At 41.3% G+C, this 25700-nt stretch overlaps 1 protein-coding gene across 1 annotated transcript in view; it reads left to right on the forward strand.

The window, feature by feature from the left end:
* scfd2 (sec1 family domain containing 2) overlaps window positions 1–24629 on the forward strand; it is an 86658-nt gene extending 62029 nt beyond the window's left edge. The window contains exons 6-9 of the mRNA XM_061078642.1: window positions 13219–13364; window positions 18794–18928; window positions 21776–21895; window positions 24232–24629. Of these exons, the coding sequence (XP_060934625.1) occupies window positions 13219–13364; window positions 18794–18928; window positions 21776–21895; window positions 24232–24324 (494 nt within the window). The 3' untranslated portion in view covers window positions 24325–24629. The remainder of the gene's footprint in view (window positions 1–13218; window positions 13365–18793; window positions 18929–21775; window positions 21896–24231) is intronic.
* Window positions 24630–25700: the final 1071 nt, after the last annotated feature.

Raw genomic sequence — 25700 nt, forward strand, 5'->3', positions numbered from 1 at the left:
AAACTTTTGTCTTTAGGCTTTATAATGGTGATAACCTAGGTTGTATTAACCAGACACATGCATCAGTCTTGCAGACAAGTTGAACATGAGACAAGGAAAGAAAGCATATGCTGTCTGGCACAGAAAAGACGGGTCCTTTGTATCGGTGCTGATAATAGGAGATGAATGTGACAGTCGGTGCAAAAGAGAAGTTAAACTGACAAAGATCAAACTGTCAGTGAGACGTAGATTAATCCATGTCCCTTCCTGTGGGGAGATGGAGCCACTGTTGTAATTTTTTTAGGGTTAAGAGGCAAGGGTTTGGCATTTAGTTGTGATTATGATTATGCCAATGAGTGTCCTTACTAAGAGAGAAGTGTAAACAGAATTGAGTTAGTGAAGGAACAGAGGGCTATCGTAATGGTGAAGATGGGTATAGTAGGGTCAGTTGTAGATTTTGAACATGCATGTAGATGATATATCAGTAAAGCTGATTTGTGTGTGTGTTTGTGCTTGTGTGTGTTTGTGCTTGTGTGTGCGCATGCTTGTGTTCGCAGCTGCATGTTCAGTTTTGTTAACACTTTTACTGAAGGCAATCCAACTATTGTTACTCATGAAACTGGGGAGGTGGTCCATTGAACCCTTATTAGCCGGTACATTTTCCCAGAACTTGTTGTGTGTGTGTGTCTGTGTGTGTGTTTGGTTCAGTGTTGGAGAGCAGCAGTGCTCTGAGCTTGTTTCCTCTGGGCCACATGTGCTGTTTGGTGCTGAGCAGACTCCAGACTCGTAATGAGAAGACCAGGTGCAGATTTTACCCTCGGGGAGGAAGTCCTTGTTTACTCACATTTAACCTTGTTTCTGACCTCCCTTTTCGTTAGGCTTTATGACCTTGTGCTATTCAAGTCTTGCTGTTTCAAAAACTGTTGAGATATTCCACTGGTTACCAGCATTTAACTGGCCTGTTCGGAATCAGTGACCAAGTGTTCTGACCCTAAGAAGACGTCAGACTAGTACACATACTCAGTGGTATGACATCAGTGCAGGTGTGTGTTGACTGGGTTCTGTACTTTTTCTCTCAAACAAGAATCTGATCTCATCATGAAATAACAGCATTAAAGCGTCAGTGATTGTTACCATGCATTTTTAATTGTGTGTGTGCGTGTGTGCGTGTGTGTATGTGTGCGTGTGTGTATGTGTGTGTGTGTGTGTGTGTGTGTGTGTGTGTGTGTGTGTGTGTGTGTGATTTTAAGGCTAGAGACACCATCTGTATCTTATCTCATCAGATAATTTTCCACATCATATAAGTGACTTTATGAAAAAGACTATAGAAACAAGTTAAATCAATTAATCATTTATTATGATATGGTAGTGAATATCATCATCACTATAAAGTCTAGTTTATTAATACAATATTTTAACAAGCCTAGAGACTAGAGACATGATCCACAGCTTATTTTGATGAATCAATAATTTGTCATTATACAGTATAAATTACGTCATTATGAAATGGCATCACTATGGTATGAACAACATAGCATCGACTGATTAAAACAAACACACACACACACACACAAGTGGGTATGACGCTTGTCATTGAAGAATTGAAGTTGATTGCTGCTCCCTTCATCTCTATCAGACATTTTCTTGTATAAATACTTAAACCTTGACACACTTTTCCGTTATGTTACAAACTGTTACTTCTAATCAATGTTGTAAATACTGATGTTCACGGTTACACACACATCTATTGTACTTCTGTCCGTCCCTGTTAATAAGGCTTTTGATGGATTGTAAGGTGGCTCTTTGTACACACAGGGTTCACAGCAAGCCTATTGTTCAAGTGATGTAGACAGTATGGTATTTTGAATCTTATACAGCCAAGGTCAGGCAATGTCCTGTGAAATTGAAGTGAAATCTAGGTTTTGTACACATGTTCTGCTACATCACCACTCAGTTAAAAGCCGACTGCTCCTGTTACACTGTTGTTGATTGTACAGTAGTCGAGTCAGAACATTTTGATTTGCATTAATTTTTGAACCGCTATAGGGCCTTATTACATCAGCACTGCATCTGCTGCTGTAATAACAACAATGACAGTCATTTGTAATAGTCATTGAACAAAGGCTGATGAGGCACTTTGCCATGTGCTGCTCTGCCTTTGACCAACAGAGGGCGCTGTGTGAGTGGAAAACACATTTACTGGTCTCAGGAGGAATACCCTCTACTCTCATAAAGGTTTACCAGTTACACATATACTGTAATAAAGTTTTATTCTGCTTAGACTGTGGAAGGAACTACAGCCCCCCAGTGAAAGTGGACACTATTGATTCTGCTCTATTCTGACTCTTAACAAGCTGCTATTATTCCCCCCTCATAGTGTTCTGTGAGTAGCTTACTGCCTGCACTGTCACTGTCATCCTTTAGAGGGCAGACTAATCCTACTTTTCTTGCAAGTTTCTTGGAATTGACAGGCCCTTCCTTACGAAAGAAGAGCTGGTTAACCCAGCATGGTTATCTGAGGGCACGCCTGCTCCCAGTAACTTGTTTAAATGAGATGTCTAATCTCCCATCACAGTCCTACAGCCCAGGTCTTTGTCAGCAGTTGGGGGAGTTCAGATGTTGCCAGCTCCTGCTGTGAGATTAGAAATAGGAAACACTGTGAGCAGGGCCGGGTCTAGACAGGCATGTATGAGGGGGCAGCCACAAATCTTGAGGGGGCATTGTGCTTTATTATATTATTATTATTATAAATTGGGATTTAGTTTGAGGGGGCACAACATTTATTTGAGGGGGCCAGGCCCCCTCTTGCCCCTGCCTAGACCCGGCCCTGACTGTGAGCACTTTTCTCTGTGGAATGGCCTGATGTCTGACGCCCGGCTTCAGGAATGGTCTTGAATTGAGGAGTGATGAAAACTGTCCCCAAGCAGCTCGCACTTAATCAGGTCTGTGCGCACAAACACAGCATTTTTCACCAAATTAAAAAAATCACCCTCTCTGTCCCAGCCTGGAGAACACACACTCATTCATCACGGTGCTAATGACATTCCTTCACACACAGGCAGGTATGGTTGTGCGGCAGCGCTTCCAAGGTTCAGCTGGGTTCAGTGCCTGGCCTACTGGAGAGGGATGTTTTTCTTTCCTTGAGGTCACTTACATGGATTTTGTTTTTTTTACAACAATTTAGAAAAAAAGCTCCATTATTTAATAAAGTAAGGAGTACTTTAAATAACGAAAGATTTCCTGTGTCTGACAAGCTCACAGCATGACTGCTTTGTCGCCGCAGTGTTATAGGTCAGGGGACAGATTAGATTTTCCTCTTATTATATAATAATTCCTCTTCTTGTTGTCTAATGTATCTATCTTGAACTATCTCTTGATTCTGAGTTTTCACTTTTAAAGTAATTGTTGTATAAACAGGTGTTAGGTTTTCCTTTCTTTCTTTTTTCCCCTTCTTCTTAGTTACGTAACACCTTCATGGCCAGCCAATTAAATGATACCTTTGGCTTCTAAAATGTAATTAATCTCCCGGAACACTCACTTTTAATTAAAGTTCTCGCATAGCAGGAAAAAGATGCTGCCAAAAACTCATAGATACATACTGTAGGTGTGTATATGCTCAGCTACCACCTCACACTCGCTGACACAATTTAATGCACACAGACACACAAAGAGAGAGACCCTGAGATTGTATGAGCTACACTCTGCTCATACAGCGAGAGCAGCCCTCTCGGCCCATGTGAAGGTATTGAGTTACCATGTCGGATACGCTCTCTCCCACAGAAACATAAATCCTGCAGACTGACCAGATAAGCACCTTGTGACACGCTATATGAACTCAGACACCCTAAGTACACAAGAGCACATATACTTTTCAGAGCTTTGCTACCAGTGAGTTTAAGCTCCTTAACTACAAAACATTTCTTATCTACAAGTTCAAGCGATTATTAACTGCAGGTTGTGCAGGTTTAGTTTGGCTGAATCCCTCATGCTTTTAGATTACAGAAACATTTTACCTCCATTAATACAAAATCTATACAGTTGATCTGTAAAAAGTTGAAAGTGATCACTAACTTAATGTTTGTTCTTACGATAGCACAACACTACACTAGAAGTTCACATTTTTGGTCTGGTTTGCAAAAGGTCCTACAAGATTTGTAATTGATACGTTTTAAAGGTGAAAACCTGTCATTTGAGCTGCTCTCATCAATATTCTTATTAGAGCCCAAACACTACATATTTTTAAATCCAATCCCAATATCCATTTTAAACATATCGATATATTTACCAATTTTCTTAGTTTTACATTGAAAAGGGAAAATAAAATTTGTATTGACATTACCACAATAATCACAATTTCACATACTACTTAGCAGCTCTGCATTAAGACACCGCTTGATTCTGCATCACTGTTTGCTCAGCTACAATGTGCTCACTGCTATATGTTCTCCAGACAGTGCTGATATTATTGTAAACAATGGAGTCAGTCAAAGCCGATCTACTAGACAAAATATGAGACATCATGACCCCAAGCATCTTTTTCTGCTTTGAGTTCTCTACAGTTCAGTTCATATATCGCTGCTTATCGGGCAAGAATGATCTCCCATCAGGCTTCTTTTTTCTTCTGTAACGATGACATTCACCAACTGGCACATTTAAAATAACATGTGAGATGTAAAAACAGTCGCTGGTAGTAAGAATCCCTCAGAGAATTAGTACCAAGCCCTGCAGTTCCCTCTTACAGGTACAGAGATATATAGAATCTTTCAGCTCATCATGTTTGATCACTCACACCGATCTCAATGGCCTTGTCAGCAGGCAGCCGACTTCGTCTCAAGAGCCTGATATTCTGACATCGCCATTAAGAGTTACCAACAATGCATACACCCAATGACACCACTCAAACGGAATGTTGATGTTGCTCCGCACAGTGTCGGCTGAACGTATAAGCATGTGTAGGGCATTCGTACATTATGAGGTAGTAATTCATCAGATTTGCGTTTGCAGCTTGTTTCCACTAAACCACAAAGTGGGCAAAGATGTGTTTTATTTTTCAGGTTGAGCATTGCCAACTGTGTGTTACTGTGTACACAGCTTCTTTCTGAGAGCTACAGAGGCTTTGAAAGTCCTTACCCCTGATAGCAGTGTCCCACCGAGGAACTCTAGTGAGAGCCTGGCAGCTACTCATCGTGTGATATTCACCTTAGAGTCTCCGCGGTGGCAACATTCAGGCCATTACATTTTTTAATAGGCAACCATACAATGGGTATAAGTGCAATATTAGTATGCATTATTTGTGTATGAGTATCGAGGTATTTAGCTGAATAATAATTTGCAGTAGACGTGGTAAAACATGGTGTGTTCAACTTGAATGTAGTTTTGTAACTACTGAGAAATTCATGAGACAGGAGAGCTAACATATTGTCGATCCAGTCAGCCAGACAGCCACAGATACAGTGATTTGGAAATGGTTTTGTTTAACATTAGACCATAATACACACTGTCTGCACACACACACACAAACACACACTCACACTCCCCCCCACCACATATGAAGGAGGAGACTCATGTTGCATTGCGTGCAGAGTTGTAATTTTGTCTGTGTCTGCAGTCAGTGGCATTTTCTGAGCTTTGCCAGATTTCCCTGGTTCGACTGGAAACCATGCTTAAAACTTTGTAACCATCCTGATGGTAACACACACTGCCATTAACACACACACTAATACACGCAGCACTGTGATCACAAAGGATCAAAGTGACTTCTAGTCAGTCTGATAGTCCAGCTGATTGTAGGCGACAGCCAGGTTAAATTATGAGGAACAGTATCAAAGAGTAAACCCTGGGTTAGCATGAGCAGATTTTCCAGTGATTAAAGTTTTCATTTCCTCAGTTAAGACTGGTCCTGATTCAGTTATTTTAGGCAATAATCAAGGTATTTGAAATTACAAAAAAGGGAAAATGTGACTCCTGCGTGAGCAATATCTTTTATATGAAAATCCTGAGGGCTCTTTTTTTACGATCTAAGCGCATGCTCTTAAATTCATGGGCTACTTTTGCTGATTTAACAGCAGGAAAAAAGGGTGAATGCACCAGGTGCATTGCAGAAAGGATTGTACTTAGTCATCAGTATGTTTTGGATGTAACATGCAATGAACCAATGAGAGTGAAAACTCCCCTTACCTTTTGAAAACAAATTGCATGTGCATGTGTGTGTGTTTGTGTTTAATCTGCTTTAAAAGACCTTAAAGGGATAGTTCACCAGAAAAATGAAAGTTCACTCATTATTTACTCACACAATGCCGATGGAGGGCTGGATCCACAAGACCCGTTAGGAGTTTAAGGGATACACAGTGTTTAAGCCAAGGCGACATCTTCTTTGGACGGAATAAAACAACAGAAAAAAAACAACAGAAGAAGCAGTCGCAATTTACTTCATTAGTATTGGATTGGGCTGCTGCAACTCTGTTTACCCCTGAACCTCCAGAAGGGTTTTTGTGGACTCAAACCCTCTTCCCACCCGTCCATCGGCATAGTGGTGAGCAGATAATGAGTGCATTTTATTTTTTGGGTGAACTACTACCCCTTTAAGTCAGAGGAGGAAATAAGTGGCTGCCACTCTCTAATTGAGAAGATCAGCACCCTGTGATTTAAGCCTCTGCCCCCACATTTATCACACACATTTACATTCAAACACATTCTCTCTATTTATGGATCTCCCTCTGGCATTTGACAAGGTTCCACCTCAGTGGGTGGGTCCTACATGCCGAATGTTTTATACAGACAGCACAACATCTGAAGCTTCTTGTTGCCAAGCAGCCCATATGCCCATCCAATCACACTACCACCCAGCTGACATCCAAGCTCGCAGGAGACAGCCTTTCACATGCAGATCCCTCCACTCCACTCCCCCCAGTCATGCTGCCTGTGGCCGACTCTTGACCATGACAAGTTCTCTCTCCATGAGTCAGTGGCAGAGCTGAGACCGCACCCTCCTCCGCGAGTGATTAATAACATTCAACGCAGCACTGATGTTTTGGATGCTGGCATGCTGTGGCTTGTGTGTATTTGTATGTGGGTGTACGTGTGCATGTCTGTGTGTGTTTGTACATTCACTCATTTGTGTTACCTCCTAGGACCTTTTCAGGCTAAAACACTGACCTTGTCAGGACCGGTAGACCTCATGGGGATCAAAAGCTCAGTCCTAATGAAGCAAAACTTAATTTGCATGAAGAGGTAATGGTGAAGATTAGTGATAAGGTTTTGGTTAGGCTGTCTAGAATGACAGGAAGTCAATGCAAAGTCCAAACGTGTGGGGGTCTCAAGGAGGTCTCATAGCAGTGAGGGAGGTTTGAGCTTTAACTGCTTGATGGCATGATCTCTCTGTGTGTCTGTGTGTGCATGTGTGTGTGTGTGTGTGTAACACAGTATGTGGGGCTTTGTACTACACTTCCTAAAGAGTCTATGAAACAGCCCAGATTACCAGGTCTTGTGTTTTCTCTCAGCCGGGCCTCTCTGAAGAGGATTAAGCTTACCACGAGAATTCAGACTACTCGAAGTGTGCTGACACAGCAAGCCAACCACTGACTACAGTCATTGAGCATTTGCGGCCTGCCACGGCACTTAGTTTTTCCAGTGTCGAGCACCTCGTTGGCCCTTATTATGCTCATAATGCATGAAACAAGCATAAAATGCCATATTTCCATCATGTTTTCGACATGGCTTTTCTACCATTTGGGGTTTGACTCAATATCCTTTAACTACGTAATGTGGTTGTTCAACCTTCTGCAACAAGGCACCAGCTAGAGTACAAGAATTAGCATTGTCAACTCAAAAAGATTAACAGTAGCAAATGGAAAGGGAAGTGAATGTGAATTGATCAACATTTTAGCAGTTCTTCTGGAATTCAGTGATTATTTGCACTAAACCTGTATGGAAACCCTCGTCCCAGTCTGCCTTCATTTGTGGAGACAATGATATAGTCAGATTAGCAGGAGAACTTAAGTGGTAGCTTGTGTTTGTGCAATCACTACATAATGCTGACGAATTATTTACACTCATTTAGGGAGGACCGACTTCAAATAAAGGTGGGAGGCGCATCTCCACTTCCTCCCATTGTACATTATTAAGCTAAAATATCACAGCTATGGGTGCAACCATCTTGAGCCGCAGTCTGTGCTGTGCTGATGATGGTGTGGAGCCTCGGGAGGTATTGTCGATAGATTTGCGTGACTTACCTGAGAAATTAATATTTTAACAGTGTGATAAGAACAATTTAAAATTACCCAAAAAAAAAAAAATGTTGAGAAAAAACATATTTTATGTATAATACATGTCTGACTTTTTAGTTTGGTCTGTGTCCCATCTGTTAACGTGGAGGATCCATGGTTTAGAACCATCCCGTAGCCTGCCACCTTCACATACTGTCTGTGGGGGACGTTTCAAGTGCAACGTTTAACATGACACTGTATCATTCACCTGTAGTGAAAAGTAGATAATTATGAAATATCATTCTCTGCAATACCTGCAGTCACCTTGATGTAGCATGAATGTAACCTTGTGTGTTTCAGATTACTAACAGTTCCACATCATGGATGATAGGGTTTTATGGAGCCCTGCTCTGGTTAATTCCAACTACAAACCAATGGCAGAATCTTTGCTTTTCATTTTTCCATCCATTTACTGGCTAAATTTAGCTAAAGCAAAGGTGACTTCCTCCTGACCTGGAGATCGTGTGGTTGCCATGGCGACATCTCGTAAGGGGAGAGGGGGCATCACAAGCATTTAGCTCTGTACACCCACCACCTCTGTCACTCTTCTTTCATCCTGAGCTACAGTAGCGAAGAGATTTCCCTCCCCAGCATTCCACACAGGATTAAAACATCTGATAAAGTCTTTGTAAGGCTCACTTTGCTGCATGCCTCCCTCTCTGTCTGTCTGTCTCTCTGTCTGTCTCTCTGTATGTCTCTCTGTCTGTCTCTCTGTTTGTCTCTCTTCCCCACCTCCTCCCTCTAACATCACGTACACTCATTCTTTTCTCATACCAGAATAGAACTTTTTGTCAGGTTTCAAAATAAGCCAGGATATTTATAAGTAGTCTTGTTGTCTACATTCCACTGATAAGTACAGAGCGATTAGTTTTGATTGCGGCGTCGAGCATGGATGGTGAGTCGCTGCCGTGTTTTGAGGGTTGTTGAGGAAACAGACTGTGTTTCTTCTCTGATTTAATGTTGTTATTTAACAGAGAACATGTTTCCTGTCAAATAATGGTGTGGTGTCGCTAATGAACACAAATTACTTCCTACTTCCACATTTCTTCTTTATTTTCATTATTTACACAAGTTTTGTTTTCAGTCTGTGTTTCCTTAAAGTTGTGCAACAGTAAATGCTATACTGAAGTTTTGTTTTGCTTCGCTTTGTGTGTCACACAGCCAAAGACCCTATCTCACAAAGTTACAGAAAGTGATTCCTGGATACCCCTCTATCTAACCACATTTATATCTGCTAGATCCAGATTTTGGATTTGGCTCTGCACCAAATGGCACAAACTTGTATAAGTTTTTACCAAAATTGCTAAAAAATTTTCAACAAGATCCAAGAGTTCTTCACTTGGGAATTTGTACAAAAAGGCTCTATCTCACAATGTTAAAGGAGGTTATTTAAGAACAATTTTTAATCATTACAAATTATATTTGTCTTCCTTTGACAGTAACTATGCGTTTAATTTAGTAAAATAATAAAGTTTGCTCCACAAAAAGCCTTGTGTCAGGTCAACTAAATTTTATTTAGAATTTATTTATCAAAAAGCTGAGTTTGCTTTGTAGCATTATAATCAGTGCAGTACAATACTGCTACACTTCCTTACTTTACTGCAATTTCTTTGAAGGCGGGTTATATGGATTATGTTTATTCATAATTTTGTGATTATGGATTATAATCTATGCATTACACAGTCACAGGAAATGAGAGAGCAGAAGCAGGCTGGCTCTTCTCTGGTCACACCAATCATTTCAATTTGACAGTTCTCTTCAAGGATGCACATGTCTGTTACAGATGTCGCAGGTTTTTGAATTACTACCGTAAAGCCTTTTTTCATCTCCTTTGGTTGAATCATATTTCCGTCTCCATTTATTTTTACGTGAATCCAGCTCTATTCATAGTGACACATTCCTCTGGGCTCCTCTGATTGGCTGGCTCCTGCAGATCTGTCTGAGCGTCAGAGGCTACACTCACACTCCTCTGGCTTTGTGAGATCTAATTAAGAAAACCAACAATCATTTCCTTTCCAAACCACGCTCTCTCCAGTCCCCCTGCCTCCCCCCTCAATGATCTCATCTCTCGCCTCTCAGTGCAGCGCTGAGTCAGTCTCAGATATTACTTTGTAATTGTCTACACAGGTAGGCAACCTGTGAGTGGTCTCAGGAAGTAAGTGTGTGTTGTGGACATAAATGGCGTTTGCTATGATTTAGAAGCACTCAGCATTGGTTTGAGAGAAGTTTGAATCCTCATTCAGAATGGATGCTGTACCAGAAGCCACCGTGTCGCTGTGGTTTAATAAGCATTCAATTTGAATACACCGGAAGTCAGTTGACACATTTGCGTGACAGACAGCAGAGCGGGTGTGGTGTTATGTGGTGCATATATGATGGGTGCCGTGGCAGCGTATGCATTGCGTGAGATGAACTCAGACACAGGTGTTCGTCCTCGCAGCCAAGCGGGTTTTTTCCGGAAAGGCACCTGGTCCTCCTCCCGCTCAGGGTGTGCAGCGCCTCGATTGGGGTCTAAATTAAGGATTGCCTCAAGGGAGGGAGGGTGGGTGGCCCACATCCAAGAGCAAAAGAAGGAGACACGTTGCTTTCACTTGTTTGCTTTGGCAACAGGTCAACAAGCTTCTCTCACGGTCGATACCCAGTCAAACAGAGCTCCGCCCACCCAGCCCTTATGATTTATCCACCCAGTGCACACCATAAACACAGTGAGAAGGCACAAATCCTCAGCTGTAGGTTGTGACACACGGTTCCTGTCATTTGCCTCAACCTAAATGCATATGTTGTATTTATCATGGCCGTGTATCGTAAAGCTCTTAGACAATGCAACAGCCCATAAACAAACATCAGGTGTAGTTTGTTTTGCAGGATGCCTTTCTCCTCTGCAGGTGTGTGCACAGATAAGACCCACATCTGACTAAGTCTTCACGCTCACCTCCGTCAAATAGCCCTGCTGTGTTTTTTTCCCTCAGAAAGGTTTACCTCTCAGCCGGGGCAGTGCAGGGGAGTGAAGCACGGGGCCAGACACTTCACATTCCTCCACACAGAGGCTCCAAACAAAGAGTGGCTGTGCTCAATTTGATATCATCTGTATGGGAGGGAAAACGAAGAACAAATAAGACCTGACAAAATGGAGTTGTTCAGTGTATGTTATCGAGCTGTGCTGGCATTTATACGTTCCTCCACATAAGTCCATGTAATGTGCCAGATGATACGAAGCAAATGTATCTATTCAGGTCAGTTTGAGTTTAGAGGGAGGTGGACGGCCTGACAGTCCATCAGATTATAGTATGTTACGGTCAGTGAATCATTATGTTCAGATGGAGAATTTTACCACGTCCTGAGAATATTAGATCCTATCTTGTAAAACTCACATTACTGTCTGCTGTGTAAAATGCAAACTCATACGTTGTATAATCTTCAAGTAAGAGCTGTATTTGCTTCTAAGCAAAAAGTAGATCCTCTTTAAGTTTATGTACTTTTGGTTAGAGGCTAAAATGTAGTAACTGTGATCCTGACTTCTCTTTCACAACCAGCAGGTTCACATTAACAATTGTCGAACCAAGTTATTTTCTATTCTTTTCTAACTTTTCTAACCATTGATTATCGTGTTAATTAACTACCTTTTTTTAATCAACATCGCTTTGTTTCAAATCCTTCTCTGACTTGGAGAAAGTTATTTTAGCTTACTGCTTCTTCAGGATTCACTGTTTTCATTCTCTGTGTACCTTCCTGCGTGGCATAGACCTCTCATGCCCTCAAGTATACAAAACACTGCCGCATGACTATAAGAAAAAACAATCACGTAGCCTCCATTTTAGCCTTTTTGCAAAAAATGCAGTTTATACGACTTACTTAGCCTTACTTACTTATTACTTTTTAAAGTGCTCCAACGTCTGCCTCCAGCATATAGGCATATAAGTATCATCATTGTGAGTTTGCCAACATCCTAACTTAAATAATCACGCTTATATTGATGTTGTGCACGACTGTGTTAGGTTTCCACATTATTTGTGTTTTAACCAAACCTCCAAAGGAAATTTAGCAGCTTTATATAAAAGTTATATCACAGAATGGGCCAACATAGTGCTCAGAGACGTTAAAGACAGGACGTTGCTCCTGCAGCTTAATCTTCCTATCCTATCACCTACTTCACAGTTCCTGACCGAGGGGAAATGAGAGCTTAAATTTCCAGTTAAGGCCTGTCGTCGGATTAAGAATATGAAGCTGTTCCTTTAAGATCAATGTGCAACAGTGGTTAATAAAAATCCCCCTGGTGTGTGAATTAGCTGTTTTCTGCTGCATTAATGTCGGAGTCATCAATGTTCTCGTTGTTAGTTGCAGCCCGTTGTGCTGATAAAGTTCTTGGGTTTATATCTTCTACAACGCAGCTGACCTTCTTGTTAACAGAAGGCGGCTACATTCCTGAGCAGCAGCCGTACCAGGGAGAAGTTCAGGTGCCAGCCGACCTACTTTGCCAGCCGCATTGTGATGTGTCCATTTTGGCTTCCATCCTCTCTCGATCTCCCCCTTCATGCTCTGTCACATCCTTGTGCTGTACTTTCTACCGTCTCTCTCCTTTTATCTCATGCTCTGTTATTTCAGCTTTATTTCACAACAAGTCTTCCCTGCTCACTTCTTCACAAAGGAGGGAACATTAGCTTTTCATTAGGCAGCAGCATTTCTGCCTGAATAAAGGCACGCTTGTCCTCTCGCTCCTGTGCTTCAACCTTCATAATTGGTTTCAGTGCACACCCAGCTGAGAAAATTACCTGCAAAATGCAACATGCTGCGTCTTGGGCCGGAGTTTTGCTAATGCAAATGTTTTCTGACACAATTAGCCTTGATTTTAAGTGACTGATATGTCATTACAGTGCATTCTCACAAATACACAGATTTTTCCTTCACTATGTCACAGTCTTATCTGTCAGATACGTTTTTGATTAGTAAGAGTGTGTTTGTGTTTATGTGTTGTCAGGCTGTGCAAACCTAGAGGAGCTGACCACAGAGCGAGCCCACTCTGCAATGGAGGACATGTTCGAGACCCTCAGAGGGTTGAGCCACTCCAGAGATCACCTCAAGCAGCTGAACTCCGTCTACACGGCCAGCGATGGTGTTCACCAGGTACAACACACACTCTCTCTCACACACACACATACACATAAACACACATGCACACACACGCACACACATGCACACACAGTCCTACAGTCACGGCTCCATGACCTCAGAGGACATTACGTAGACTTACATTGATTTCAGTTACGCCTACTCTAACCTTAACCATAGTTACTACTTGCCTCACCGTGAACATGAACTTAACCTTAAAGGGATAGTTCACAGAAAAATGTAATGCCGATCGAGGGGTGGATGAAGTGTCCATTGGCATAGTGGTGAGTAGATAATGAGGGAATTTTCATTTTTCAGTGAACTATCCTTTTAACTTGTACCTAATCTTAAAACATGTCTTCACCTTAAAATATAATGATTTATATGACAGGGACTTTCTTCTTTGTCCCTATAAGAAAGACAAGTCCCCATAATGTGACTGTAAACAGATTTAGGTCCCCAAATTATGAGTTATACACGGACCACTCACACACAAATAGCCCACAATAAAAAAACATTAAGATGCTGTTAGGGTGGTTCCCTTATAGACAAATCCAACTTTTCTGTTTTGTCATCTCTTCCGTCTTTCCATGTCCCACACATCAGCTCTGATTCACAGTCACAGCTTAAACAAAAAAAAACTAAATATTTAGTTAGAGTTGTGCATTAATCACTCCTCCTTCCTCTTTATTTACCTGTTTTGTTTGCTGAGGCAGTCTCACGGGAGCAGATGTAGCAGAGGACCTCTGGCCTTTGCCGTGTTTGTGTCCCTCCACTGTGCGTCACACAGCAGCAGAGAAGCAGTACACTGTAAAAGCCTCTTCGTAGTCTTCCGTCTGTGTCTAGAAGCTTATGTAACTCGGAAAGGCTTCTCTTTGTGCCTCTGAAAGCTTTGTACTCATGAAAGGGCTTTTACCTCTTCTTAAAAACCTGTCCTTCACTGTGATGTTGTTACTGTTATTTGGGAATTCCAGGCTAGGAACATAAAGGTTAAGTGATGGGCGTTCAAGAAACTTTTTTTATGCTATTGAGGTCGCAATGATTTTACTCGCCAAATACACAGCAATAAAAATTTGTTATAAATGAAACGGACAGCAGAGGTAAGGAAATACTTGGAAGTAGAGATGACCTCGAAGACAAGCTTTACAAAAGCCGGATGTACATACCTTTCTCCTTTTGTCTTTCTACAATTCTTACATAAATCGTATCCTGTTATAAAGACATGAGGTGCATGCCTTGTTGTCATTGGAGGAGTTGGAGCTCTAGTGTTGAGCAGGATAATGAAATATAAGGATTAATTTATTAAGTAACTTAGTCAATATATTAAGAAATATTTCAAATGAAAGTTTGTCAATTTGAGAAATAAGTTTATGTGCTTGCTTAATGAGATGAAGACCACTATAGTGGCTTTCAGACTTTCACTGAACTCTCTTAGCGTCATGTCCTGCGTCCTGTATGCTCTACCCAGGCACCACCCCTGGAGATTTTCCTGTTATTGGGTATATGTCTGAAACAGACAATCTCCTGCTGCGTTCTTCAAAAGCAAAGTTCAATTCTGAAAAAAGTTGAAAACGTAGCTAAAGATCGGGACAAGGGACTTCCTGGAGTCTCTGCTGGTTGCTAGGAAACTGGTACTGACCAAGAAATCGTCAGGCACATAGACTTACAAAAAAAGGCATATTTTATTTTTCAACTAAGATAAGCTAAGCTAAGCTATCAGGCTGGGGTGATATAGATCTTCTCATCTAACTCTAGGAAGGAAAGGGAGTAAACAATGTCAAATCAGTAAAACAAATTTACTTTTTCTCTTCAGCCTCAGAAGGAAACGGAGGAACAGAGTTTTCTGTTTCGTCATCTGCACTCCGATGTTCAAAAAAGCACTTTGATTTCATAATGTCTTGGAACAGATTACACAAATACACATGTACAATTTCTCACAAACTTTGGAAATTGTGAATATTGCTTTACTATAAATATCCCCATCTAAGTGCAGGAGAGTAATAGCTGAAAACATAACATCTATGTTATCTTTGTCAAAATGTGTTGACGCTTTCCGTCAGGACAGAACTGTCTGTCCCTGTTCCTGCTGAATCCTAAAAATGGCTCCATACAAACGGAGAACAGCATGATAGCTGCCAGCTACGGGCTGCTCCTGAGAAACATCAGAAATCCATCAGCCTCTCTCAGCCTCTCTCAGCATGCAGCCCCTCTACCCATGAAACATCGGTCAAGATGTCGTCCTCAAACAGAAGCTTTTCCCTGCACTCTCTGCCCCCGTGTTCAGACACAAGAGTGAGGTTTTGACATTGTTCACAACCTCTCACGTGTGTCTGCTGCTTTTGTTCACAGAGATCCTGATATAACGCTCTGTCCGCACTGCAGAGGGTCAATGGGATCAGATTATATTATTCCAGCATGTTTGCATGAGTTGCACTGAACATTGTGTACTGTAAGATTCAGCAATACAGCTTTCAGTGTCATGTGAGTGGGGGATTATATTGACAAATTAATTGATACTGACCTCAGCGGAGGGGAGGAGCTTGTATGAGAGAGATAGCAGTTTTTATCACAGCCCTTTTAACTTGTTAAGATTATCAATGAGACACTGGGAGGATTATATAACCAATCAAAAACCTGCAGTAACAAGAAAATGATTAATCTGCGCAAACAGACTAATTTTGTTTTACACCAAAATTAACAGGTATACACAGCTTTTTGAAACGCGCGTAAAGCCACTAAAACAACGATTTACTCCTTTCGCATTGCCTGTGTTTTCCCCCGATGCGTCCAAGGTGTCTTGTCTCCATCACTGTCGATCGGATCCGGAGCTGATTAAAAAACCATGTCTACTGCAGAGACATTTGACCTGGGAGGGAAAATAAATGATATCCTTCAGTTGGTGTTAGCTAGTTTTTTAACAGTAGACCCAAGGGCTAGATGAAGTAAATTGTAATTATTGTCAAATTTTAGGGATGATTAGATTTTATAGTAGAGAATGTTTATACATTTCCGTTGCATTATAGTTACTATATACTAGCCCTTCACTTGGAGAAACAGAGGTGGTATTAGTGTCATTGCAATCTTGCAGCTAAACTAAAGGGTAATTTTACCAAATGAAAAATAATCTAATTTTGTCTCTAGAATGTTCACCTATTAGATATAAAGGGATCATTTGACTGTTTTGTGCAAGCCAGTGATTCCCTGGAGTCACCATCAGGTTACCCGGCACCCAACCAAGAAATAGTCTCACACATTTAAATCACAAGCTGCCATTTTTACACAACATTTTGTGGATGAATTGAATAAACAAGATACAGTATATTGTTTTTATTTGTCGGCAGTATACGTGTTGGTGGGCCGTTTTTGTAACCTAGGGACACAATTGAACACAAACCTATTTAACACTTTTCTGGCCTTTGCCAGTCCTATCATTTCAATGCCCACTTTGCCACTGTGGTGATTGTATCGACCTTCTGTTCTGACTGGTTGAAGAAGCGTATGAATTTTGAGCGTCTTTGCAGGAGAATACAAGCATCACTGCAACTTGACTGATGGAAGAATACAAACACGAGGTGCCCTAGGTTGCTACTAGGTTGTTTTGTAGCATCCTACTTGACGTCTTGGTGTGTGTGTGTAGATTGTTAATGGTCTTACACTTTGCTCTAGTTTTGATTTCCTCAAACCCCACTTTTACTATCACACAACAATTTTGTGTGTGCGCATAGCGGAATCCTGGTATTGTGACTAATTGTAATATTGTTTTTACCATGTGGGTGTTTGCAGTGGTGATGTGATGGAATTGTTTTTACCTTTTTGGAAAGCAGATGAAAATGGAGTGAGCGTGACTGTGGGTTGGATTCGTCATTAGAGCCTGTGATGCTGTTGTTTATGTGCATGTATGACCAGAGGTGAATCACTAATGTGTTTACTCCCAGTTTGGTTTGTGCGAGCTGACCTGTGCAGCAGAGGCATGTGGGTGGATGTAAATATTAGTTTGTGTAATTATGATTATACAACGTGGACGCAGGTTCTCCCCTGATGTGATTGCTTCACACGGACGAGAGGAGTGGGATGCTTCTGGTAGGAATGATAAATGCTGATGCTCCACACTGAGGCGGGGGGGGCGCATGTGGGCAGAGGCACCTGGATACAGTGGTATTTGGGTTATATTGTAGCTGTATATGTAATGCTTGAATCAACAGTTTAGTTGTAATCTTCTCTGAGTGCTCAGATGTTCCTTTGACAACATTGAAAGGAAAAGTTTTGCTTCCTTAGTTTGCTCAGAGTTCAACATATCTCCTCAATGAGCTACATACCAACTCCTAACGAACTGTAAACTGTAGTTGTATGTAGTATGTTATCCAGCTAGGGCTGCAGCACTGAAAGATATTTCTCCTGCTATTTTAAGACTTCTGCTATTCAAAGTACTTAAACAAATCTCTGCCAAGTCTTATCTGGGACAGCAAACTTCACTCCCTTAAAGAAATCTGTCTCGGCTTTGTGATCCGCAAGCTTTGAGGGCTATATATGGTACATCATGTCCTGGATAGCTGGGCAGAAAGAGCAGATTCCCCTCTTTCTGTTGTGTTTTTCTTTCATAAATCAACTTTTAGGAATATTAAAATGTATTCATGAGGCTTTAGTCGAAATTTTGCATGTACTCCTCCTTTTCTCTGTCAGACTGAGGAGATAAAAGTAACTTCTTGCTGTGATTGTGAAGGTTTGGCAGCTCGTTACATTGGAGAAGTAAGAGGGAAGATATCTGCTGTTTTCACAAAGCAGGATATGGTCATATGGTGCCAATATGTGTGTGCATTTGAAAAATAGGATTTTTCAGCAGCACATCCACAACAAGTTGGAGTATGACCCCCCTCCAGCATTGTAAAGTGTTTCATCTTAAACGTTTAATCTGTCTTACCATCTCCTGTGGCTTGGAGAGCAAGCAATAAATTCAAATTTATGACAAGTTTAAAAGTGATAAAAGCTGAATTGTTGTTTGGATGATGTTCATCATTGGGTGAATGATTTGTTCAGAAATACTGAGAGGACTCTCTAACATTAAAGGGTATTAATACTGGATTTAGGTTTATCCCCTTAAATACCTGATCTTGATTGATCAAATACAAATTTCAGCCACATCCAGCAGTGTAATATTTTTATCCTGATTGCAGTAGGGCTAAAACTCTCCTAAAATGACTCATAGATCAGCTGCCTGTTTGGTCAAGTGGAGTTGTTTATAACTCCACTGTCCCTAAAGAGGCGAAACAAAGCCATTCTATTGAAAACACCTCTTCAATAGCTCTTCACTCTTCATATACTGATTTCTTTTAGTTAACACATCGCTATACTTAAAAATAAAAGTGTTGTCAATGAAGTGTTGTCAATGAAGATATTTTGATTGTTCACAGATCGTTATGTTCAAGTGGGATGTTTGTGTTTTGCAGGCGACGTATCGTCCTTTCCTGCGACAGGTCCTGGAGGAAGTCTTCCACCCCGACAGACATGAATGTCCCGACATCGAACACATGTCTGGAGGTCTCACAGATCTGCTCAAGACCGGCTTCAGTATGTTCATGAAGGTTAGAAACCACTCAGACACATCCACACCAACTTGTTTCGCTACTCATTGACATAGTGCATACCCTAATCCCTTACCCCAACTCTAACCATCACAACTAAATCTACCACTTGGCCTTACCCCTTCATTTTGTGCATGGAGGTGAAGGATTACTGTTGTACCATTGCTTTATGTGAGATTTAGGGGTAATGGCCATCCAGCCCTTCTAAAACCCCTTCAACCATAGTGTTTTCAGGACCCCCCATAAAAATGAAGAGGTAGACGAAAAATTCCCGAATGTTGTAAGAACGGACAAAGCATGAATATACATGGTGACCACTACGGGTAAAATGTCCATAGATGAAAGCATGAAATCTTCCAAAATAACCATGTAATTTTTAAATCTAGCATATGTCTTATTTTAATCCAGTAACAAATGAAATGTAGTTGAATCACTTTGACAAGTGACCAGTGGATTAAGAACAACTATGTGTCCTGCTTTTTGGCTCATCCTTATATGACCTTACCAACTTTGGTGAATGGAGTGAACAAAAAGCTGCTAATTGCTGAATTGCCATTCTGAATTTTGATAATAGGTATGTGCTTAGAATGTTGAAAAGGACTCACAAGAAAATATTGAATAAAGACAAAGCAGTAAGCATCTTTTTTAGCACTGGTCATCAGAACCTTTAATCAAACGTATTGGTTAATAACAATTAAAGGCATGTTAACATCATACCAGTTGACAGCTTTGAAGAATCCCATTTATTTGTTTTGCAAAACATAACCCTCAGATGATCTCAAGCCTAATAAATGGTCCTGGAAGAAAAGTTTAAAAGGAACAGAAACACTGGAAGAGAAAAGTGTTAAGTGATCAGAGAGTGGTCAACACTGGAATTTACATAACAAAAACCCACCATACATCCTTATTGATCCATTTGAAGTTTTGTCTTTTCAAATGACGCAGTTGGTTTCGCAGAAAATAGAATGGCTTCACTTTCACACCTGTTGTTTAATAGCCTGCTTTATTTAATGATCAGTTTATATGGCTTTCAGTCATATGTTTCTCAGAAGTTCTAAATGTACCTTAAGAAAACGAAAAGGTCAGATATTTTGGTTGCACTAATATTGAGGCCACAGACATGTAGTTTTAGACCTGGTAGTAATGTATATCCACCACAAAGCAGGACGCTGTCCACAGTCTGATTATCCCACATATGGGTCTGCTTAAACTTATGATTACCATGGGGGGAGGAATTAGTGCGGTTGTGTAACCGTGGCCTGGTTTTACACACATTGAGAAAGTTGGCCCAGGAAGCACCAACTCAGACAAACCTATAAACCTAAAGCTGGAGAGTTGTATAGAAGCACAGTGCCCACCCTTAATGCAATAAAACACCCCAATAAAACATCTATTTTTAACCACAGGACCTATGCATACTCCAGGGTTTATATCACTAAACACACCGGCCCGAGTTTGAATTATGACCCACTGAAAGCTTGTACACTGTGGCTTAAAATATCCTCTTTAACTGTCTGTTACCAACTTCTGTGTGTGTCTGCTGTGCTATGTTAAGCCTTTGTTTAGACAGAGTCCTGGTTGTACAGGAGAACTGGCTCCTGCTCCTTCAACTGTCAATTCAGCCTCACTCCCTTTGTCTAACTAACACCAGCAAATATACGTTGAAAGTCCCAGGATATCTCACAATTATGGAGTACAATTATCTTTTTGATTATTAGTTTAAAAACTCATCTCTCCAGATTGGTGAACTCAGTTAAAAAAAATTAATATTTACTTGTTCTTTTATTATTCTGTTATTGTATATTGTTTGTATTTGTGTTTGGTCTGTTTTTATTGTTGTGTATCTGTTTTTGATTAAATTATTTGTACATTTAAGGTGTCCTTGAGTGTCATGAAAGGTGCCCAAAAATATAATGCATTATTATTATTTGTATTATTATTATTATTATTATATTATTATGATAATGTCTCCTCACTTACAACCGAAGGCAACACAGCTCACACCTCCTCACCACACATGTCCATAAGCCCTTCCCTCCCAGTGTAACCCATGGCAGTGCACATGGCTCAGTGGGCGGCTGCACTGCACGTGGTGGATCTACTAGCACATGTCTGCGATGCCGTGTGATGTCTAGTGTCTGCAAATCTGTCTGATGGAACCACATATTACCATGAGCTGATACACCAGAGAGCATGTATTCACACATTTTTTTTCAAATCAACCAGCACATGTCGTTCAGCCCTGACATGCTTCAGCCCTGCCTGCTGGTGCTTCACGTGTACGGCTACTGTCAGTTCAGCTCCGCCCCCCTGCTGCTCTGATTGCTTGGTTTGCACTCACAGGTTACAGCTCGACAAATAGTAGCACACCCATTCTTCTCTTGCAGCGAGTCTCAGCAGACTGTACCCTGCTGTTCAAATGCAACTTTAAGTGACAGTTAATGGTTTTCCCATCTTTGGCTGCACTAGTACATTTATGAGTGCATGTGAACAGGTGATATGGAACGTTGGTTTGTGTCTGCATGTGTTGAATGGGATGGGGGGGGGGGGTGTGTCTGCCTCCGTGTCCACGTGTCAGCCATCCTGACACCAGCTTGAGAAGACATCAATCCGCTGGGATGCTGTGACCTGTGTCCTTATGGAGTCCTCTCTCCTCAGTAGCATGTGTCCTGCTGAGCAGTGACTAAGCAGCGAGACACAGAGAACCACAGATAATAAAAAATAGAGGAAATTATAAAACTGTTCACTGGACAAAGTCACTGACTTGTCTATTATAGGGGACAGTATCAACACCTAAGAGGACCTAAAAATACAGTAACTCATCGCAATGTCCTGTGTTATCTCCAGGTGAGTCGCCCGCATCCCAGCGACAACCCCGTGCTCCTCCTCTTCGTGGTAGGAGGCGTCACACCCTCAGAGCTGCGTCTCATCAAAGAGATTGTCGCCACACACAAACCAGGGACGCAGGTGAGTGGACAAGACTCAGTTGTCTTTCACCACCAGGTGACTGAAGCTCGTACCACACTACTTACCTCACCTGTGCACGACCTATGTTTTAGTGTCTATGCTAGTTCGGAAATTACATCTTATTAAAAGTTGAGTCTACAAATATACTATGTAGATATAGCAAAAACTCTCTCTCTTCACACACACACACACACACACACTTGTCTACCACAGTCAGACTGACCATTAGCATTACCAGGTGAAATCTTGCCCGTGTCTGCGGTACATTAAAACATCCATAAAGTTTTTACTGTCCTCCGCAGGCAGGCAGGATTGGTAAAAGGCTCTAAACAGCACTTTAAAAAATAAAACAATCGCTGTCCATATACGTCTTTTAGCTCTGTACAACTTATATTACTTGTCCTAATATTAGAGTTGAGTATTGTTTTCCGAAGGATTTAGTTTCTGCCCGTCCATACTGCAATGAAGCCCTGGATAAAACTTAAACAAGGCCTGCAGTGTTTCCAAACTTTTCAGTTTCAGGCTTTCAAAAACTCAGAAATAGTGTAGGTGGCAGACGTAAACGTTGCACCAGTGATGTGTTTTACAACTAAAATGTAGTATGTGGATGTAATCATAGAGCGTACTGTGTGTGTGTACTCAACTGCATTAGCATTATGGGCAATTTAAAAGAAATCTTCTTTTTAGCATCTGGTGCCCCCGAATCCAACTCCTCTTGCTGAAAACAATCTAAAGAATTGATCTGACGTTGAATTGAGCCGATTCATGTCTTTGGCCATGAAAAAACATAAATCTAGATAAAAGATAGGAGAGACTCACTTAACCCGTGGAGGTGACCTCCACACAGATGTCTAATTGAACTTTGCAAACAATGAGCAGACATGAAGGCTGCTCTACATACACTGATCAGGCCTCCTTCAAAACAGGTGAGAGTATCGTCTGATCCTCACACGTGTTGATTACATGCATCAGATGTTGTGTCTGCCTGCTCCTGTGTGTTGAGCGGTTTTGTGTTGATTACATATGCAGTCCACAGTGGCATGTAAAACATGCAGATGAATGCGTTTCCTCTGGGTGAGAGGAGAGCGAGGCGGGCGAGGAGGACAAGCAGGGAGATCAGGTGGGGCTATGTGGCTTTGTCTAAATAAAAGGCTTTGAGAAGGAGGCCAGAGGCAATGAATGGCCTTGCAAGGATCAAAGCGTCCCATCTGTAATCAGGCAAACTGAATACAGACAAGCTTGTATAATAAGCCTCTAGCCCGCACACACACACTGACCTTAAGTGAGGATACACACTCTTACCTTGCCACATGCAGTACATGCACAACGTACTGTGGATCAGACTCTTATGAGGTTCTACTTCATCTTCCCCTAAAGTTCCTCTGAAAACAAACTGCTACGTTTTGCTCTTGCACTTGGACGAAATTCTTCAGAATAAGACTCTGCCACTACAAACAGGACCATTGCCAGATTTAGGTGCTGACCCGGAGTTAAAGCAACACGGCTGCAGGAGAACAGAGCGTCTCTGTTATACAGCCTGAGAGAGCTGTAGTTCTAATTTAAACTAGAAAGCTACACCAGACAGTATGGGCCGGATAACAACCTCCAGTCTTCTAAATCTGCCATTCATAAACACAAAATGTATGCTTTAAAATCGGCATCTGAACTTATATCATTATTTACATCATGAGATACATGAACATTTGTTGTCAGAGTTTTTACCTGAAGAAAGTGCATCAGCTCATTTAAAAATGTGTAGATCCCCACAAAGTGTGAGTGTCAAACCCTTCACCCTGCAGACTTCACAGGAGAACGTCAAACATTAGTTTGCTTCTTTGCACAGCTTGAATTCTCAGTTCTCACCATGAAATCCAAAGCCCTTTACAGACATTCACCTCTCACTTTATTGTAGTAGCGTGGATCCTGGTAACCAAGTATTCAAAATTGTAATAAAAGCTGTAAAATCATCTCCATGTTATATAGGATGACCTGTACTTGGGTTCATGGTTGTGGATTATCAGATTGAATAGGAAGCAAAATGTTGTGGACAGAGATGTATTTTGACTTTTTTAATCAGATGCTTTGTCAGGAAAGTGAGTTATAAAATCCTTAATTGATTCTTTGATCATGTCTAAATAAATCCATAATGAACATTTACACAAAGAGTCAGATCGTGGTTCGAGTATCACCAACCAAAACTTACTTTTTGAGATGTCACCTAATAGAAATAAAGTGCAACTGAAATCCTCACTGTTAAATTCACCTCTGCTCCATTTGTAGACTTCAAGTTAAACACTGTGGCTTATTCTAACCCTCATGAGTGTGCTCCGCTCCAGGTGCTGGTTCTGTCCACCAGATTGCTGAGGCCGAGCGATATCCCCGAGCTGCTCTTCGCCACCCAAAGACTGGCGCCTGACATTGGCGTCTGAAAGGCAGAAGAACTCCTGCACCACAAACAAAAGCTGTAAAATGGAAATGAAGGGATTGATTAGCAAGTGCAACATTCCTAACCTGTGTGTGAGTTGGTTGAAATATTCTGAAAGAGAGTTGTAAAGTAATAATATAGATATTAGATGATCTCTCTTGGAAACAGTGAGGAAATGTTATATAAATGTGTGTGACACTTGACATCCTTCATCTTTCTGAGCACAAGGGGAAAAGTTAACACAGTATGTTTCAGATGCTGCTCGCACCAAATATTAAAAATAAAACTTGCTAATCCTTTTTTTCAACACACACGTGTGTTTTTTTGTCTTTTTGCATCCACACTACATCATTTGTTGGCCGTGCGTTAGAATCAGGCCATGTGTGTGAACTCATTACGATGGAGGTGTGAAGAGAGCGAGGCTGTGCTGGTGAGAATACACGCTCTCCGTTAGCGCTCTCCTCTCACCTCATCTCATGGTGGCAAACGGAATAATTAACAAGTCGTTTCACGGTGTCTGCTGCGAGCCAGATAATTTGCTCACGTGGGGAGCTTGTGTAGCGCCTCCTGGGCTGCCCGTCTTTCTCCACACAAGCTTCCCACATTTTGGCGAGGAGCACAGTTACCCACTGAATCCTGTGTAGTGCTCTGGCCTGACAGACCCATCAGGAACAGGATATTTAAGGTTCGCTAATTAGATTTTACATTGTAAATAAACCGATCTGTTACGTACACAAACTCAGGTTATTGTTGAGGAGAGTGTCCCCGTGTTCTGGGAGGTCGTGATTCTCAGAAGAGTCCCTAATAAAACAAGGTCGTCCCTGAGTAAACTAACTGATGAACTATGATGATCTTACAGATCAAATTCATCAGCTGGACAGTAAATATTCAACTGCTCCCACCCCTGAACTTTATAAGGAGAGATCAGCTCTGCAGACAGAGTTCGACTTGATGACCACCCATTATATAGAGCAACTACTGCTTCAATCTCGCTCTAATGTGTATGAACACTCAGATAAGGCAGGCAAGACTCTTGCTCAACAGATTAGGCAGTTCACAGCCTCTACCCTGATCACAAATATTCGTAAACATGACGGTCAGATCTCTAATGACGAGCAGGAGATAAATAATGAGTTTAAAGCATTTTATTCCTCCCTTTACACATCTGAGGTGATCCACAACCCTTCTAGGCTAGAGTCGTTTTTTCAGAGCATGGATTTGCCTCAAATAAATGAATCATTTATGGAGCAATTGGAAGAACCTCTGTCTTTGGAGGAAACTAGATCAGCTCTTTACAGTATGCAGAATGCTAAAGCTCCAGGACCTGATGGTTTCACAGTCGAATTCTTTAAAAAATTTGGAGATAAACTGCTGCCAATT

This window comes from Limanda limanda, chromosome 9 (assembly GCF_963576545.1).
Source record: "Limanda limanda chromosome 9, fLimLim1.1, whole genome shotgun sequence".
Classification (NCBI taxonomy): domain Eukaryota; kingdom Metazoa; phylum Chordata; class Actinopteri; order Pleuronectiformes; family Pleuronectidae; genus Limanda; species Limanda limanda.